The sequence below is a fragment of the Macaca fascicularis genome, chromosome 2, assembly GCF_037993035.2.
Source record: "Macaca fascicularis isolate 582-1 chromosome 2, T2T-MFA8v1.1".
In the NCBI taxonomy this organism is placed as follows: Eukaryota; Metazoa; Chordata; class Mammalia; order Primates; family Cercopithecidae; genus Macaca; species Macaca fascicularis.
Window position 1 is genome coordinate 174,040,695 of NC_088376.1, and position 18,399 is coordinate 174,059,093.

At 37.2% G+C, this 18,399-nt stretch overlaps 1 protein-coding gene across 1 annotated transcript in view; it reads left to right on the forward strand.

The window, feature by feature from the left end:
- The window catches only part of MORC1 (MORC family CW-type zinc finger 1), a 149,663-nt gene that overhangs the window by 70,344 nt on the left and 60,920 nt on the right, over positions 1-18,399 (forward strand). The window contains exons 13-15 of the mRNA XM_074033711.1: positions 8,459-8,587; positions 11,118-11,223; positions 16,050-16,188. Of these exons, the coding sequence (XP_073889812.1) occupies positions 8,459-8,587; positions 11,118-11,223; positions 16,050-16,188 (374 nt within the window). The remainder of the gene's footprint in view (positions 1-8,458; positions 8,588-11,117; positions 11,224-16,049; positions 16,189-18,399) is intronic.

The following is an 18,399-nucleotide window of genomic DNA, read 5'->3' on the forward strand; positions in this document are numbered from 1 at the left end:
TGCTGTGTCCTTTAAGTTTTGGTATGTAGTGTTTTTGTTTTCATTTCTCAATATTTTTTAATTTCCCTGATTTTTTTTTTTTTTTAGACAGAGTCTTGTTCTGTCGCCCAGGCTGGAGTGCAGCAGCGTGATCTCAGTTCACTGCAACCTCCACCTTCTGGATTCAAGTGATTCTCATGCCTCAGCCTCCTAAGTAGCTGGGATTACACCTGTGATTTTTTATTTGATTTATTTATTATTTAATAGTTTGTTATTTAATTTCCACAAATTTGTGAATTTTCCCATTTTCCTTTTGTTATTGTTTTCTAATTTCATCCTGTTGTGGTTGGAGAAGGTATTTTATGTGATATCTACCCTTTAAAATCTATTGACTCTTTGTTTTTAGATATAGTTGGTTTATCGTGTTGTTCAAGTCCTCCATTTCCTCATTTTACTTCTGTCTGGATGTTCTATCAGTTATTGTGAGGTATTAAAGTATCCAGTTAATATTGTAGAACTGTTTATTTCTCCCTTCAATTTTGTTAAATTTTGCTTTATATACTTGATGATCTGTTATTAGGTACATAAATGTTTGCAATTGTTACATTTTCTAGCTATACTGAACCTCCCATTAAAGTATAATGTCCTTCTTTGTCTCTCATAAACTTTTTTGATTTCAAGTCTGTTTTGTCTGATATTATCATAGCCATATCTGCTCTCTTTTGGTTACTATTTGCAAGAAGTATACTTCTCCATCATTTCATTTTTCAACCAATTTGTGTCTTTGGATCCAAAGTAAGTATCTTGTAGACAACATATGCTGGGATTATGTTTTTTAATTTATTCTGCTAATCTCTGTCTTTTGAATGGAATGTTTAGTCCATTTACATTTAAAGTAATTACTGATAAGGAGAAAATTTTGTCATTAATTATTTTATCTATGCCTCATAGCTTTTTGTTACTCATTTCCTGCATTATTTTCTTTTATGTCTTGTTGATATTTTGTAGTGAAACAAAAGTATATTCTAGCCATTTTTTGTGGTTACTATGGAGATCACATTTAACATGCTAAACTGATAATATTCTAATTTAAATATATACCAGCTTAACTTCAATAACATACAAGAACTCTGATTCTTAACTCTTTTCCTGTTTGCCCCAAGGATACTCACCAGTGGCGTTTGCGGCTACAACATTTACCCCAAGATAACTTTGCCATGAAATATCTCACTTTTAATTATTATTTTCACATTGCTGTAGTATATCAACTTTGTTTATAGAATTCTGTTTTTAGTAGTGACATTTCTATTTACAAAATATGGTAATTTTTGATCACTGAAAATGTAAATCCTAGAAAAACAAAGCATTCTAAGCATGATGTTAACATTGTTCTCAAACAGTTGTTGGCCATAGATTCATTTGATGTATCTGATTTTTTCAAAGTAGGCAATTCTGATTATTCAGGTGATTCTGGTGTTAGTTCTGTTTAGAAATAACTCTAAAGATTAGTTTTTATATTTTATTTTCACATTGAAAATCAGTCAGATTTGCTTCAGCCTCAAAGAACGTGTTAAGTGAATGCTAGCAATGAACTGTACTTTTTTTTTCTAAACAGGAAAAGGGTCAAGAAGTTCTTTTCCCACTCCTTTCAGTTATTAATGTCATAAAATTACATTTTTATACCTTGTATGTACAAAAACGTAAACTAATAATTTTAATGCATTAGTCTCTTAAATTATGTAGGAAACCATGAATGTAGTTACATACTATTGTTACAATAATACTTGTTTTATAATTGTCCATTTATTTACCTTTAATGATATCTTTATTTCTTTATACAGTTACTAGTTACTGTCTAATGTCCTTTCATGTCAACCTGCAAAATTCCCTTAGCATTTCTTGCAGGGCTGGTCTTAGTGGTAATGAACTCTTTTGCCTTTTGTTTATCTGAGGATGTCTTAATTTCTCTCTCACTTTTAAAGGATAGTTATGCCAAATGTAGGATTCTCAGTTGATAGTTTGTTTTCTTTTAGCACTTTAATAATATCAGTTCACTGCCTCTGGCTTCCCTTCTGATGAGAAATCTTCTGATAATCTTATTGAAGATCCCTTGTATGTGACAAGTTGCTTTTTTCTTTCTACTTTCAAAACTCTCTCTCTGTCTTTCTGCAGTTTGATTATGATGTTTCTTGGGTCTTTTTGAGTTCATCCTACTTGAAATTTTTTAAGCACCTTAGATGTTTACATTCACATTTTTCACCAAATGTAGAAAATTTTCAGCCATTATTTATTTAAATAGTCTCTCCCTTTCTTTCTCTCATTTTCTTCTAGGGTTTCCATAAGGTGTATATTGGCTTACTTGATGATGTCTAGTTCTTAGGCTCTGTTCACTTTTATTCAATGTTTTTTTTTTTTTTTTTTTGAGATAGAGTCTCACTCTGTTGCCCAGGCTGGAGTTTAGTGGTGCAGTCTCAGCTCACTGCAATCTCCACCTCCTGAGTAGCTGGCATTAGAGGTGTGTGCCACCCCCGGCTAATTTTTGTATTTTTTTTTTTTTTTTTTTTTTGAGATGGAGTCTTACCCTGTCACCAGGCTAGAGTGCAATGGCATGATCTCGGCTCATTGCAACCTCCACCTTCTGGTTCAAGCAATTCTCCTGCCTCAGCCTCCTGAGTAGCTGGTACTACAGGTGTGTGCCACCACGCCCAGCTAATTTTGTATTTTTAGTAGTTTCACCATGTTGGCCAGGATGGTCTTGGTCTCTTGACCTCATGATCTGCTCGCCTTGGCCTCCCAAGGTGCTGGGATTACAGGCTTGAACCATGGCGCCCGGCCTAATTTTTTTTGTATGTTTAGTAGAGACGAGGTTTACCATGTTGGCCAGGCTGGTCTTGAACTCCTGACTTCAGGTGATCCACCTGCCTCGACCTCCCAAAGTACTAGAATTACAGATGTGAGCTGCTCCTGGCTACTTTTATTCAATATTTTTTTGTTGTTGTTCATTAGATTTAGTTTTCATTATTCTGTATTAAAGTTCACTTCTGTGTTCAGATTTTCTCCTCTGCTTTCTCAAATCTGACTCTGTATCCCTCTAGTGATTTTTAAATTTCAGTTACTATGTTTTTTCAGCTCCATAATTTCTTTTTATTTTCTTTTTAAGTTCTATATTTCTTTATGATATTTACATTTTGTTCATATATCATTTTCTTGACTTTTTCACTTTTTTTTTTTTTTTGAGACGGAGTTTTACTCTGTCAGCCAGTCTAGAGTGTAGTGGCACAATCTCTGCTCACTGCAACCTCTGCCTCCCAGTTTCAAGAGATTCTCATATGTCAACCACCCGAGTAGCTGGGATTACAGGTGTGTGCCACCACACCTGGCTAATTTTTGTATTTTTAGTAGAGATGGGGTTTCACCATGTTGGTCAGGCTGGTCTCAAACTCCTGACCCCAGGTGATCCACTTGCCTCGGCTTCCCACAGTGCTGGGATTACAGGCATGAGCAACTGTGCCTGGCCTTCTTTTTTCTTTTTCTTTCTTTCTTTCTCTTTGTTTCTTTCTCTCTCTCTCTCTCTTTCTTTCTTTTTTTCAGTTCTTTGAGTATCTTTGAGACAGTCATTTAAAAATCTTTGTCTATTAGATCTGTCATCAGGTTTTTTCCAGGCACAATTTCTGTTGATTCATTCTTTTGCTTGGAATGTGCCATACTTTCCTATTTCTTTGTATGACTTGTGATTTTTCTTATGTTGAAAACTGGACATTTGAATCTAACAGTGTTGTACTTCTGGAAATCAGAGTCTCTTCCTTCTCTACGACTTACTGTTTTTTATTTTGTTTGTTTGTTTAAATTGTTGTAGGCTCTCTCTGGGCAGATCAGCCCGAGCTATACACTTAAGGTTTTCTTGGATTTTTCTGAGCCCGTGGCTTTGCTGGGACATGTGCAGTGACTTCCTAATTTCCTCTATACATGTAGCAGCTTTTGGATGCACTAGTCTTCAATATCTGGTTTCCATAAGGTGAAAGGAGACAAATGAAAGGAGGAAAAAAAAGACACCAACCCCTTAAATCCCCTGGAAGTCACTCCAGCTAGAAGGGGAGGGGCTTGCAACCATGAGGGAGAGGCATATCAAAAATGGCCTTCACCTCTTCATCTACACTTCTGTGATCATAGCCAGCAATCAGTGATCAGAGCAGGAGTCCCCGTTATATGGAGGACAGGGTCTTTTTTTCTCCCCACCCTAATTTCATCAAGCTGTGTGAAAGATCTTCCAGGAACATGGAGTGTAGGTTGGATAGCTACTACTGGCTGAGAGCTGAAATGACTGAAATTAACTGCAATTTAATATCCATACCTTCCCCTGAAAGTTGCAAGCCTTCAGTAGACTCCAGAGTTCACAAATAGTTACACGAGATTCTGCCAGTGCCGTTTTTGTCTAGGTGGTGAAACAGACTTCTGATGCTTCCTACTCTATCATCTTCTCAGAATCTTCCAGGTTTTATAGTTTTTAGTGTGCCTTCACATTTATTCTTTGTGATAAATTTGCAAGACAGGTTATTGCAGTCACTCACTTGATAGATAAGAAAGCTTAGTGGCTTGCCCACAACTATACAACTAATATATAACAGAGCCAGCACTCGAATCCATGTTTCTTTTAATCTACAGCACCCTCTGCTTTGATATAGTAAAGACGAAATAGTTAATGTAGAAATCAGAGAAGCAAGTGGGTCACGGTGGCTCATGCCTGTAATCCTAGCACTTTGGGAGGCTGAGGCAGGTGGATCATTTCAGTTCAGGAGTTAAAGACCAACCTGGCCAACACGGTGAAACCCCATCTCTACTAAAACTACAAAAATTAGCCAGGCACTGTGGTGCGCACCACCCAGTTACTCAGCTACTCAGGAGGCTGAGGCACGAGAATTGCTTGAATCCAGGAGGCAGAGGTTGCAGTGAGCCAAGATCGCACCACTGAACTCCAGGCTGGGTGAAAGAGTGAGATCCTGTCTTAATCAAAAAAGAGCCCATATAGCCAAGACAATCCTAAGCAAAAAGAACAAAGCTGGAGGCATCACACTACCTGACTTCAAACTATACTACAAGGCTACAGTAACCAAAACAGCATGGTACTGGTACCAAAACAGATGTATAGACCAATGGAACAGAACAGAGGCCTCAGAAATAACACCACACATCTGCAACCATCTGATCTTTGACAAACCTGACAAAAACAAGAAATGGGGAAAGGATTCCCTATTTAATAAATGGTGCTGGGAAAACTGGCTAGCCATCTGAAGAAAGCCGAAACTGGATCCCTTCCTTACATCCTATAAAAAAATTAACTCAAGCTGGATTAAAGACTTAAATGTAAGACCTAAAACCATAAAAACCCTAGAAGAAAACTTAGGCATTACCATTCAGGACATAGGCATGGACAAAGACTTCATGATTAAAACACCAAAAGCAATGGCAACAAAAGCCAAAATAGACAAATGGGATCTAGTTAAACTGAAGAGCTTCTGCATAGCAAAAAAAGCTACCATCAGAGTGAACAGGCAACCTACAGAATGGGAGAAAACGTTTGCGATCTACCCATCTGGCAAAGGACTAATACCCAGAATCTACAAAGAACTTAAACAAATTTACAAGAAAAAAAATCAACCCCATCAAAAAGTGGGCAAAGGATATGAACAGACACTTCTCAAAAGAAGACGTTTATGCAGCCAAAAGACACATGAAAAAATGCTCATCATCACTGATCATCAGAGAAATGCAAATCAAAACCACAATGAGATACCATCTCACACCAGTTAGAATGGTGATTATTAAAAAATCATGAAACAACAGATGCTGGAGAGGATGTGGAGAAATAGGGATACTTTTACACTGTTGGTGGGAGCGTAAATTAGTTCAACCATTGTGGAAGACAGTGTGGCAATTCCTCAAGGACCTAGGCTAGAACTACCATTTGACCCAGCAATCCCATTACTGGGTATATACCCAAAGGATTATAAATCATGCTACTATAAAGAAAGACACATGCACACGTATGTTTACTGAGGAATTATTCACAATAGCAAAGACTTGGGACCAACCAAAATGTCCATCAGTGATAGACTGGATAAAGAAAATGTGGCACATATACACCATGGAATACGATGCTGCCATAACAAAGGATAAATTCATATCCTTTGCAGGGACATGGATGAAGCTGGAAACCATCATTCTGAGCAAACTATCGCAAGGACAGAAAACCAAACACCACATGTTCTCACTCATAGGTGGGAATTGAACAATGAGAACACTTGGACACAGGGTGGGGAACATCACACACCAGGGCCTGTCAGGGGGTGGGGGGCTGGGAGAGAGATAGCATTAGGAGAAATACCTAATGTAAATGATGAGTTGATGGGTGCAGCAAACCAACAAGGCACATGTATACCTATGTAACAAACCTGCACGTTGTGCACATGTACCCTAGAACTTAAAGTATAATAATTAAAAAAAACACACACAGAAAGAAATCAGAGAAGCAAAACCTCATCAATGTTTCTAGATACCAAGGAGTAGTACATCAGGATCTGGTGTACAGAGAAGAAGAGTTTGAGATGAACCAAGACAGTTCCACTGTTAACAAGTCTATGTGAAGCTACCCTCAAAGATTGAGGAAGCTGAGAGGCCAAAGAAAGAGGCTGACAAATCCAGTTTCTTAGAAAGGAACATTTAATAGGGTCTTAAGAACAAAAGCTATGTCTTAGGCTGTGGTGAGAGAAGAATGGTGGATCCCTGTGCCATTTACCCCCAGACCCAGGACTTAAAAACCATAGGGAAAGAATGTGTAGGAAAATTGAAGTCAACCCCTCAGTGAATTGTAAGAATGTGATGTGAATCTACCTAATGGCAGGTTTTATGGTTAAGGGTTGTTTTGACCTAAGGGCAGGATTTACAGTAACAGTAAATAAAGTAGAAATTTTAGAGGCATTTCCAGAACAGGGGTTAATCACATGTCAACATGGCAGATTAGTATTTAAGATGGAACTGCTTGATTCTCCAAAAAAACCAAATACTGGGCCAAGAAAAGAAATTGAAAGTCTGAATTAAAAGCCCCAAAAGCCAAATCTGAAGGAAAATTTGGAGCAAGAGCAGCTGGGGATTTTGTGAAAGGTCAAGAGGGCAGACCTGGGAATTTGTGAGGTGTACTTAGACCAGCGCAACTGTGAAGACCCTTTTGAAAGCTGAGTTCTTTCTCTGCTGATCTCTAAGGCCCATAGCACCCTGAGCGAAAATTTTAATTTGAATAATAAGGTGTTAGATCATTTTTTTACCTTTTTCATGGATTACATAGCCATGTGTTAAGGTTGTTGTAAGGCTGGTGCCATGGTTAGTGGTTATCATATTGGACAAAACAGTCAAACATGGATTCTCTTTTTTTCCTTTCAATTTTAACTATAGGCACATGTAAAGATATTCAAAGTGTTGAGAAAAATAAAAAGTGAAAAGTAGAAGTATTTTCCCTTGCCTTCCTCTCTACCTCTCTTTCTGCTCTAAAGATATCCACTATTAAAACTTTCTTTTGCATCCATTCAGGAAAATGTACATTGCAATTTTATATGGACAGGCTTTTCATACATTACATAAAATTACACTACGGATACTCTTTGATATATATATATATTTTTTTTTAAATTAAAACTGTAACTTGGAGATCTTAATGCAACACCACGTTTAGCTCTACTTCCTTTTTAAAGGTTGCCCACTGTTCCATTTTTGGGGAACAGAATTTGTCAGTTCTTTATTCATATGCTTTTACATTATCTCCAACTTTTTACTAGTCGAGCAATGCTATAATATACATGGCAACTTATGTATGTGTGTAGGGATAATTCCTAACAGTCTATTTGCTGGATCAAAGAATAAGAACAAACGACTCTCTAACAGTCCTCCATGGTAAGTAGTGTTTCCAAGCAAGGAGGAAATACACAATTTGGAAATAGGATAGTGCATAAACAATAAAGACTGGAGAGAAAAGGAACCAGAGATAAAATAAAGATAAAAAAACCCCCCACCTCTGGCTGTGAGATAAGAAAGATAAATATTTATATCAATAATTTTAAGAGTGCCCTTTAAAGTGTAATCAGTACAGTCTTTCCTGGGAATGCTTAAGAACAATGCTTTAAATGTCAGTATGTTTCATTGCATAAACACGTAACTTTTAAAATACATGCTATTGTTCTTAGTTTTATTATAAAGACATTGCAGATTTACTGCATATAATTTGGAAAATGCAAAAAGACTAAAGCAGAAAATAGTTTGCACTCATCACTATTCAGAGACAACCAATATTGATTTTTTAATCTCTTATTTCTGTATACGTATTAATGTTTACACAGTTGAGATCATATTGTATATACAAACTTCCCTTTGCCAATCGTTTTGATTTTAATGATTTTTTCATTATTCTTTGCCTGCTTTTTTTTTTTTTAAGATAATAGAAATCTAACATTGTTTTGCAATGAATTTGGATACCAGAATGACATCGACATGGAGAAACCTTTAAATTCTATTCAATATCAAAGAAGACAAGCCATGGGCATCCCATTCATCATACAATGTGGTGAGTGTTGAATTCCGTTCTAATTACCAAATATTAAGAGTTCTTAAATATGCAAGTCATTGTGGGATGCAAGTCATTGAGGGAGGAGGGAGACAAAGGTTAGTAAGACATCTTGCTTTCCAGGAGGTTACAGTCTAGAAGAAAGTTGTAAGTGTGAAAATAATTGTAATACAGGGAAAAATAAGGTAAATGATATAATAGAGACAAATACTTTTTTGAGGGTTCAAAGCAAAGGATTGGGGAGTAGAGGCAAGATTCTATGGTGGAGTCACATTTGTGATAGTCTTTGAAGTAGTTTCAGGCCAGGCATGGTGGCTCATGCCTAAATCCCAGCACCGTGGGAGGCTGAGGTGGATAGATTGCTTGAGCTCAGGAGTTCGAGACCAGCCTATGCAACATGGCAAAACCCCACCTCTACAAAAAATACAAAAATTAGCCAGGCACGGTGGTGCACACCTGTGTTCCCAGCTACTTGGGAAGCTGAGGTGGGAAGATCACTTGAGCCTAGGAGGCTGAGGCTGTGGTGAACTGTGATTGTACCTCTGCACTCCACCCTGGGCAACAGAGTGAGACCCTGTCTCAAAAAAATAATACATTATTTAATTAAAATAGAATTTTGACTGGCAGAGATGAAGAGTAGCGAAAGGTGAGTTAATATCAGGTGTACACTTCAGCTAAGATGTTTGTGAAAGAGTAATAGAAAGAGCCATCTTTCTATTTTTAATATGTAACACTGTTTAATACCTAGTAGGAATTTAATAACTGACAACTGAATTACTGAACAATGAATAAATAATAAGACAAAAGTATTAGGTTGGGTAAAGATGTTAGAGATTCTTGAATGTCAGGATAAGGTTTTACTTTCATAAGCAAGCAGGAGGTATTGGAATTTTTTCCATAGGAGGGTAATTACATTCGGCACTTATTAATATGTTTTCTAGCTACTACACAAAGGGATAGGGAATTAAAGACAGTCTCTAATATTAATCTGTAACTAACAGCTCAGTAGAGAAAAACAGATGAGCAAACAAAAAAGCAGCCTATAGTGTGTAAAACTCTATAGAAGTATTATACAGCTCTCCGGGAGCACCTCCCCCGCCTTTTGCCTGGGAGTATTCCAAGGAAGACCTGACTGGTCAGAGGTAACGTGTAGTTAAAGTTGTTCTGGCAGCTCAATAAAGGATGACTTGGTGAAGGGCTAGAACAGGAGACTAATGTAATCTAGGATCCAGGTGACGAATTATAAATGTCTGAATGAAGGTGTGGCAGTGAGAGTTAAAAGAATCATACATGACAGATACTTAAAAGGTATAATTGAGGAAATTGATGACAGTATGTGACAGCCTGTCACATGCTAATAATAATGGATAACAATTACTGTGATTTTGATTTGTACCAGGTACTGTTAGAATCCAATCTTCAGTACCCAAGAGCTGTACAAAATTGGGCAAATTGTTTAACTTCTTTAAGTCTCAGTTTCTTCTTTTATGAAATGAGATTAGTATTTGTAGCTACATTATAGAGTTTTAAGAATAATGTGAATAAATAAAGTTTACTAAGTGCTAAGGATAGTGTCTAGCAGTGTTGGTTTTTATGATGATGATGAGGAGGAGGATGTCATTTCATTCTCAGTAACTTTTAGATAAGAACAATATAATATTAATCTTTTAATAGATAATGATACTGAAATATAAGAAGTTAAATAATTTGTCCAAGATCATAGAGGTGGTAAGAGGTGGAGCTGTTCAAGTTCTTAACCTTTGTGTATACTGACTGTCTCTGCCTTAGATGAAAGAGACAAGTGTTAACCTATGAGCCGTTAGCAGTGTGTCTGGAGGGAATTCAGGATTAAACCTAAGTGTAGCCTGGAGAGACAAGTGTGCCTTCATCCTAAAGGCAAGGAAGGACTGTTTTGGAAAGTGGGTGAAGAAATCAGAAACTATAGACTGGAGAGGGGAATAAGAACAGAAGAAAGTACAGAAGAAAATGTGTATATGGCTCAGAAAACTTGATCCATCCTTCCTTCCTTCCTTCCTTCCTTCCTTCCTTCCTTCCTTCCTTCCTTCCTTCCTTCCTTCCTTCCTTCCTTCCTTCCTTCTTTCAATTTAATTTTATATTCGTTGAGACCATGGTTCCTTCTTATGTTAATCATGTAGTTGGAGACAGAAAGTGGTGTTGTCAGCAGATGGGTAGTAGGTCAGAGAAAATGGGAGAGTCAAATCACTGAAATTCTTAGTTTGATTTTAGAAGAGGTGAAGTAGATGTATTATTTAAGGTTCTTTTGGCTGAAAGTAGCAGAAACTAACTGGAGGGAACTGAGACAATAATATAATAACTTGGTGGTGGGGTCCTGAAGTAGCTCATAGAACCCTAGAATAGATGTGCCATCAAGGATAATGGTATATGATGAAGGATTCACTTGTCTTTGGATTGAGAGATACCTCATACTTCTGGTATGTGCAAACTGACAGCTTACTATGATAGATTCATTTCTGATCTCTTTTCTATGTCATTTTGTTTTGATTGTCAGATCTTTGTCTTAAATGGAGAGTCTTGCCTTCCTCTACTGATTATCAGGAAAAAGAATTTTTTGACATTTGGATTTGTGCTAATAATCCCAACCGCTTGGAAAACAGGTAGTTTTTGATTATTTTCTAAAATTCTTTATTCATTTTTAATTTCTAAAGTTCATATGTATGAACCTTGAAAATGTTAACTTATAATATAGATTTTAGCTTAGTACCTGGTATCTCTTCAAACTCTAACGCCCTGCTACTTGTGCAAAGAATATTTCATTGGTATGCTTTTCCATCAAATAAAAGAGATCTCGTTGTAACTATCTGAAGATGTTGGGGTGTGCAGCTCTGCACTTCCACCCGTGGGAGACCACAACCTGGTACTTAAGAGTTCTTCCTTCCAGTTCATTTTCATACAACATATGTCCTTATTGTACAGGAATGTTAGTTACTCAGAGAGTGTCTCCAAGGGCATTAAACTGTTAGACCATATGCTTTTTCTGCTTAAATCATATATTGATTTCATTGCTTTACACTCTTGAGGAAAAAGTTCAAACTAAAACAGGAAGAAGACTGATTAAATATTGAAGGGTGTCAACGTTATTACAAGCCCTTTTAGACTAGTATTTTCCCCATAGGGAAAATGGTTAGTATTCCCCTTTAACAAAGGCACCCCTAAGTCAAGCATTGCTTTTCCATGCAGTCTATTCTAAGTCCTTTGAGCTGGATATGTGAGTCAATATTTTTAATATAGACATTAGGGTAATAACTCCTGTTTGGTTATTTTTTATCTGGCTCTGAAAAAGAAGAGCAAAAAGATAAAAGAAAAAGAAAACATTTGGAAACTGCTGCTAAAACCCCTTTCACCTAGAGTCCCCAGGTTGTTTTTCTTTAGAGACTGAAGAAAAATGTCAGAGGTGGAAAAGGCTCTTAGAGTTCAAATCATGGTCCAGGTTTTTTTGTATCCCTTTCTTGTTTTGCAATGCAACCTTGTTTTTCCCAAATAAAAATTTGTCACAGAACCCAAAAATAAAGTAGATAAATGCAAAACTATCCTTGAGTTTTGAGTTGGAGGCTGGGAACCAAAGGTGTCCAATTTTTTATTTCTGTTCCCTACTCTGCAGAAAGCCTAGAGCTCCAGGGACTATGATTATAAAACACTGATCTATTCTTTATTTTGGAAAACAGAATTAAAACCCAAATCCAGGTTAAGAAACCTATGTATGAAGCCACTGGCCAAGATCTTCTGTTTCCTAACCTGTGTTCATCCCCAACTTGGGACTTAAATATCTCCCAAATAGGAACAAAGTGTTTGCTCAGTTTCAATATTAAGAATAGTTAATCATGTGAACTTACCATGAACTAAGAACTTTCATATAGTCTAGGATTGTATTTAGAGTTCAGACTCTGAAGACAGACTGCCTGGGTTTGACTCCTGGTTCTATTAGCTGTGAAATCTCAGAAATTATGTAACCCCCCTTTAACTCAGCTTCCCATACACTGGAATGTGGTATAATAATAGGATCTTTATGCATCTTCTCTGGATCCAGCTAAGTCCCATTGTTACGACAATCTGCGGAAAGTCCCTGGTCACTGGAGGCCCTTGATCCCCGAATTTAGGCTACTCCCCACAGATGTAACCCTATCCCTAGGACTTCTTAGACCAGTCTTGGGCACTGTCAGACCCACAGAACTGGGAAGCTGTCCTCTGCAGTTTCCCTTACCTTCAACTTACTGTTGTCCCTGCATTGGCACAGACTCACCCCCTTCTGAAAAGTAACAGTACCATCTCAGAGCATTGTAAAATTAGTTTCAAAGCTGTATTAATTCTGTCTCTCTTTAAAAATTTAATTTTTAATTTGTATGAGTACATGATAGGCATATAGATTTATGAGGCTATGAGATATTTTGATAAGGCATATAGTATGTAATAATCACATCAGGGTAAATGGAGGTATTCATCACCTCAAGCATTTATCATTTCTTTGTGTTAGAACATTTCAAATAGTACTTTTAGTTATCATAAAATGTATAATAAGCTATTGTTGATTGTAGTCACCTTGTGCTATCAAATACAAGATCGTATTCATTTAATTCTGTCTCTTTTTCACATAAGAACAGTGCTACTTGTGATGAGTGGCTAGATAAATTTAGCCATGTTGACAGAAAACTGATGGACCTTAAAAGCCTATCATGCAAAAAAGTTTTCCTATATTTATAATTTTCTTAAGTCCTTGTTTCTTTAAATATACTGACATGATATTAACCATCTGTGTTTTATTTTCATGGAAAATATTGTGACAAAAATATGCTTAAAGTGGTAGCAAGAGATTTAAGGGAGATGTAAAGAAAAATTGATTAAAAGGGCAGTTAATTGAGATTTGGCACTTCCTTCATGGGAGCTCATTAACGGTGATGTAGATATGATGATTCCCAGGGAGGGGGAAGAAATTAATCTGATGACCTTGCTCAGTCCTTTGATTCAAAATGGTAGGATGGGCCATGCATACCTTGAGAATATGAGAATATGCTTCAAAATACATTATTGCTAGGCAAGACCCCTGACATACGTGCCACTGGATTTGGATAGAATCACTTAAAATAAGTGTAATAAAGTGATGATAAGTATAGTTATTTATTAGGGAGTAGTCTATGAGTAGAGGGACAGAGTAATGGGGTGAAAAGTGTCATTGTCTGTATTTACAGAAAATATGGTTTCTTGTCAGTAGTTAATTGCCAATTGTCAGCAAAGCCATTGCCAACAGACAGCATTTGAATGAACAATGTGTAACTAGAACTTGGGCTGGAAACATGGTAATAACTTTCTCTTACTTTGCAATTATATATGCTATCTCATTCCATTTTTATAAAAGGCCTATGAACTTTCCCCATTTCTCAGAGAAGAAAATAGAGAGGCTAAGAAAGGATTAGTAACTTGCCCAGAATTCTTCACTGCAGCTGAAATTGGAAGCTAAGTTTCTGATGCAAAACCTGTACCCTTCCTGCCTTACCACATTGTCCGTTGGAAGGCATCCTTTTCCATTTCAGGAAGCCTGGTTTCATTCAGATACTTTTTAGTGGACAAAATGCATCTTACAAATGGTAGTATTCAGTAACCTGGACAGGGTAAGGTGGAGCCATTCCTTTTTTGAACCATTGGAGCCTGGTTTTGTTTTCCACTTCAAGCGCAGAGGGAGGCTGTACGTTTTTGACACAGTATCTGAGAAATAGCAATCACTATGCTTCCATTACATTCATACTATGCACTTATCTGCACTGAAAATAGGGATTACCAACAGAGTAAAAATGATGCCTATTACTTGGCTGAACCAAAAATGTCTGAATTTTGAAAAGGATGTGAAAAAATATCTATGGATTGTATTGCATATTAAAGTGTAATTCATGTCCAAACATCTTTAAATGAAGACAATTGAATGAATTGCATTCTAATAAAATGCTTGAGGTTTCTTCCTTCTGAATAAAAACTTAATGTTGTCACAGGTTCTTTTCTGAAATGAAGTAGAAGGCTATATAGATGCCACCCCACAGTTGTCTTCAAATCAACACTGTGGGTTGCTGTATATATAGAAGTTGTCCCTAGGGTTTGTTTATCTAGCACCTTTCTTTGAAAATAACGATAATAACAAACACCATGTGTGGGTGGAATTAAGTGTTTTTTCACAGTAGTACCTGAATTTGATTGTAGTTCCTAACTCTTCTCTGCTGGTGTGGGGCGAGAAAAATATATGCTGCAGCCCTGAAAAACAGAGAAATGGTGGGTCTCATCTGCCTCCCTTTTCCCTCACTGTTTCAGATGGGAGAAAGTCCTCTCTTGATCCTCTGCCTCCTCGTCCCTTGCCTAGCCTAACACCCATGCATTTTCTGTGACTTTGTCCCTTCCTCCTTTTTTTGGTGGTTCAGTGTAACTTCTCCCCTCCCCACCCCCAATCAATAATAGAAAACTCCTTGACCCAGAGCAGGCTCGCAGAACTGACCTCAGCGTCTGACGACACTACTGCATGTTCCCCGCCATGCCCTGAATCAAAGCGATGCCCAGTGGGAGCTGAACTTCTTGTCTGTATTAAGCCTTGATACCCAAGTGAACAAAATAATATCTTACTTTTTCAGCAGTTTGGCTGACTCAGTTCCCCAGTACATAGCCACAAACGCAGAAGTAAGAGAAGGAAAAATGGTCTCAAACCTTCCAAACCATAAGCTTTGAGGGTTATTCGTGTTTTTTTGTAATTAAAACAAGGGATATGCTGATCCATAGCCTGTGTATTGTTCATTTACAAATCATTCTACATTATTATATACTTACTAACCCACAAGTTATTAGAACAGCATATCTGTAAGGCTGGAAAGCAGATACTCTTATGGCAGCAAGCACTTGGGCAGGATGCTGCTGTCAGGACCAGTGGGCGATTTGGGGAAGGGGCTCTAATGCATCTCATTACCTCCCGAGGCTGTTGCTGAATCCTACATTACATCATGTAGTCACTGGTGATCCAGTGATCCTGTGTCATCCATATGTTTCAGAGGCATAATTATTTGCTATATTTTAAAGAGATATATATTTTACTACCATTTTTTTTGGGGGGGGGGAAATGGCAATGATGAGATAAGCTCAGTGATCTCAAATAATTTTTGCAAAAGGCCTCATTTTATGATAATGTAGACTAAGTGAAGCATTAGCAATATAATTGACGCTTTCCCATCCTCGTAAATATATGCTGTTGTCCACATTTTTTATTAGGCTGTTTTCCATGCAAATTGGAGATTTAAGGTTGTTATCGAAAGCCACCAATACAATGCTTTTCCTTTGTATTTGAATTTTGGATATATGACATAAAGAGTAACTGCTTGTAGAAGTAAATCATCTTTTACAGACAGTAAGTAGTTTTATATTTCTCCTGATGTTAATCTTGTACTTGTTGATTCTGAAGTTGTCATCAGGTAGAACGTCTACCTTCCATCCCGCTGGGCACCATGAGCACAATATCACCATCAAAAAATGAGAAAGAGAAGCAACTTAGAGAGTCGGTCCTAAAGTATCAAAATAGACTGGCAGAACAGCAGCCACAGGTGAGTTGTAATTAATTCCTGCCAGTTCTCCCGTGACTCTTGAACCGTTGGTTTCATAGGTGCAAATTGACTAAAGTGGTTTACACAATAAAATGTGTATACTCTTTTTTCTGTCCTTTTTGATGTCTTTTCTAAGACATGTTCTAAAGGGTGAGTTTTGTAAAAAAAAAAAAAAAAAAATACTGTATATGTGATATCTAAGCCCATCTACACAACAATGCATGTGAGAAATAGGGACATTTGTTTCTATTCCACAGCTGCTCATAGAGCCTTATAGAGTCAGCCAGCATGTCCAAGGTCATGTGGTCAAGGCGCAACACAAGTTTGTGTAACTCCAAAAGTCAGGCTGTTTTTATTTCATTCCTCCCTGAGGGAGGATTTTACGGTAAAGAGTTCTTTTAAAAAACATTAACCTATTAATTTAGAAAGTCAAAGTCATATTTAATTGTTAAGAAAATTCAATAAATTAAACATTACTATCAATCAACATAGGTAACCATGACAATTTCGAGTGTAAGAAAATGTGGCATGTAGAAAAATTATTTTTATTTTCTTGACTAATAATTAAATTTCTATAGATTTAGCACTTGAATTCATTATTTTTTAATTGTGTAGCCTGTCGGCTTCCTCAAACAGCACTTGCAGCATATGTCCAAATGTGTGGACACTTCAGTAGATGTCAGGAAATAAAATGCTTATTAAAATAGAAAATTCAGTGATGAAGTGGGAGTTAAGCTCCCCAGCCATAGCAGCTTATAGTAAGTGTTTTCCTGGGCTCATAGATTACTCTTTTACCTCACTTGGCTTGTTAGGGTTCTGCAGTGCAGGTCAGAGACCACCTGAGAGTACAACCAAAGAAGCCAGAGCCTTCTTTTTTACCCTGTAGTCTTAGGGTCTCTCTTGGAAAGATACTGAGAATCACTTTGGAAACACATTCTCCTAAGCACTCCCCACCTCCAAAAAGTGGCTCAACTTTCTACAGTTTTTAAGACCTCTAGTCATGGGTTTGATAACAAAAGTCAGAAATAAAGGTTTCACAGACTTTTAATAAATAATTAGGTACATTCGGATCTTTTTGTTATGAAATATTTTAATTTCGTTTCTTATTTACCACACTTTGTAGCTTTGTGAAGGCATTCAGCACATTAAGAATTGATTGCATGTTTATTGCCATCTCTGGACATTGTTTTTCTTTTCTATAGCGGTCATAGCCAACCCCTGTATACTAATAATGCCAATCACCAAGACTTAATTAGCTCGTTGTTTGTTTAAGATTGGATGTTGTATTCATCACTGAGGTAGAGAATTCGATGGCAGCTGATGGAATAGCAGATTTGGGCCAACAGTTCTGTATTCTTTTTTCTTGGTAGTTGATTTTTTTTTATAAGATTTAAGCCAAGGTTATAGATTCAGTTTGTTTCAAATGTAAACAAAGAAATTTAGCAGTACTTATATAGAAATTCACTGCCAGTACTTCAAAGGACATAACCCTCTCCACCCTCCTTTTCCCTTTTGCAAAAGGAAAATTTTACAAAATCCTTTTGTGAAAAGATTCCTAACATCTTTTACATACTTTCTAGTACTCGGGGCCTATAACTGACCTTGCTTTTGTGGTAACCAAGGAAAGCTTTGGGTTGAGGTTCACTCAACCAAAGGCAACCAGTTAATTTTGAGGTGATCATTGAGCACATACTTGCCCTCAGGTCTGCCCCAGGCTGGGAATTACGGGGAATACAGAGTATCTGTAATACCAAAATGTGAGTTCCATGAGAGCAGGAATAGTCTTGGTTTTACTTACTGTGAATCTGTATTAACCAAAACAGTGCCTGGCATATACTCAATAGGTAGTTGAATCAGTAAGTAAAACATGCCCTCAGATATTATACAGTCTTTTTGTGGACCAAGTCTAACAGCTATTTAAAAATGAGCAACCACTATAAAGTAATATTAATTCAAATGTGTTTTCTTATTGTAATTGACACTGCAATAGAAGTTTACTGCGAGGGCAGCTTCAATCACAGAAAGTTATATGGGGGGTTGGGCGCGGTGGCTCACACTTGTAATCCCAGCATTTTGGGAGGCTGAGGTGGGCAGATCACTTGAGGTCAGGAATTTGAGACCAGCCTGGCCAACATGGTGAAACATCATCTCTACAAAAAATACAAAAAAATTAGCTGGGTGTGGTGGCTCACGCCTTGTAATCCCAGCTAC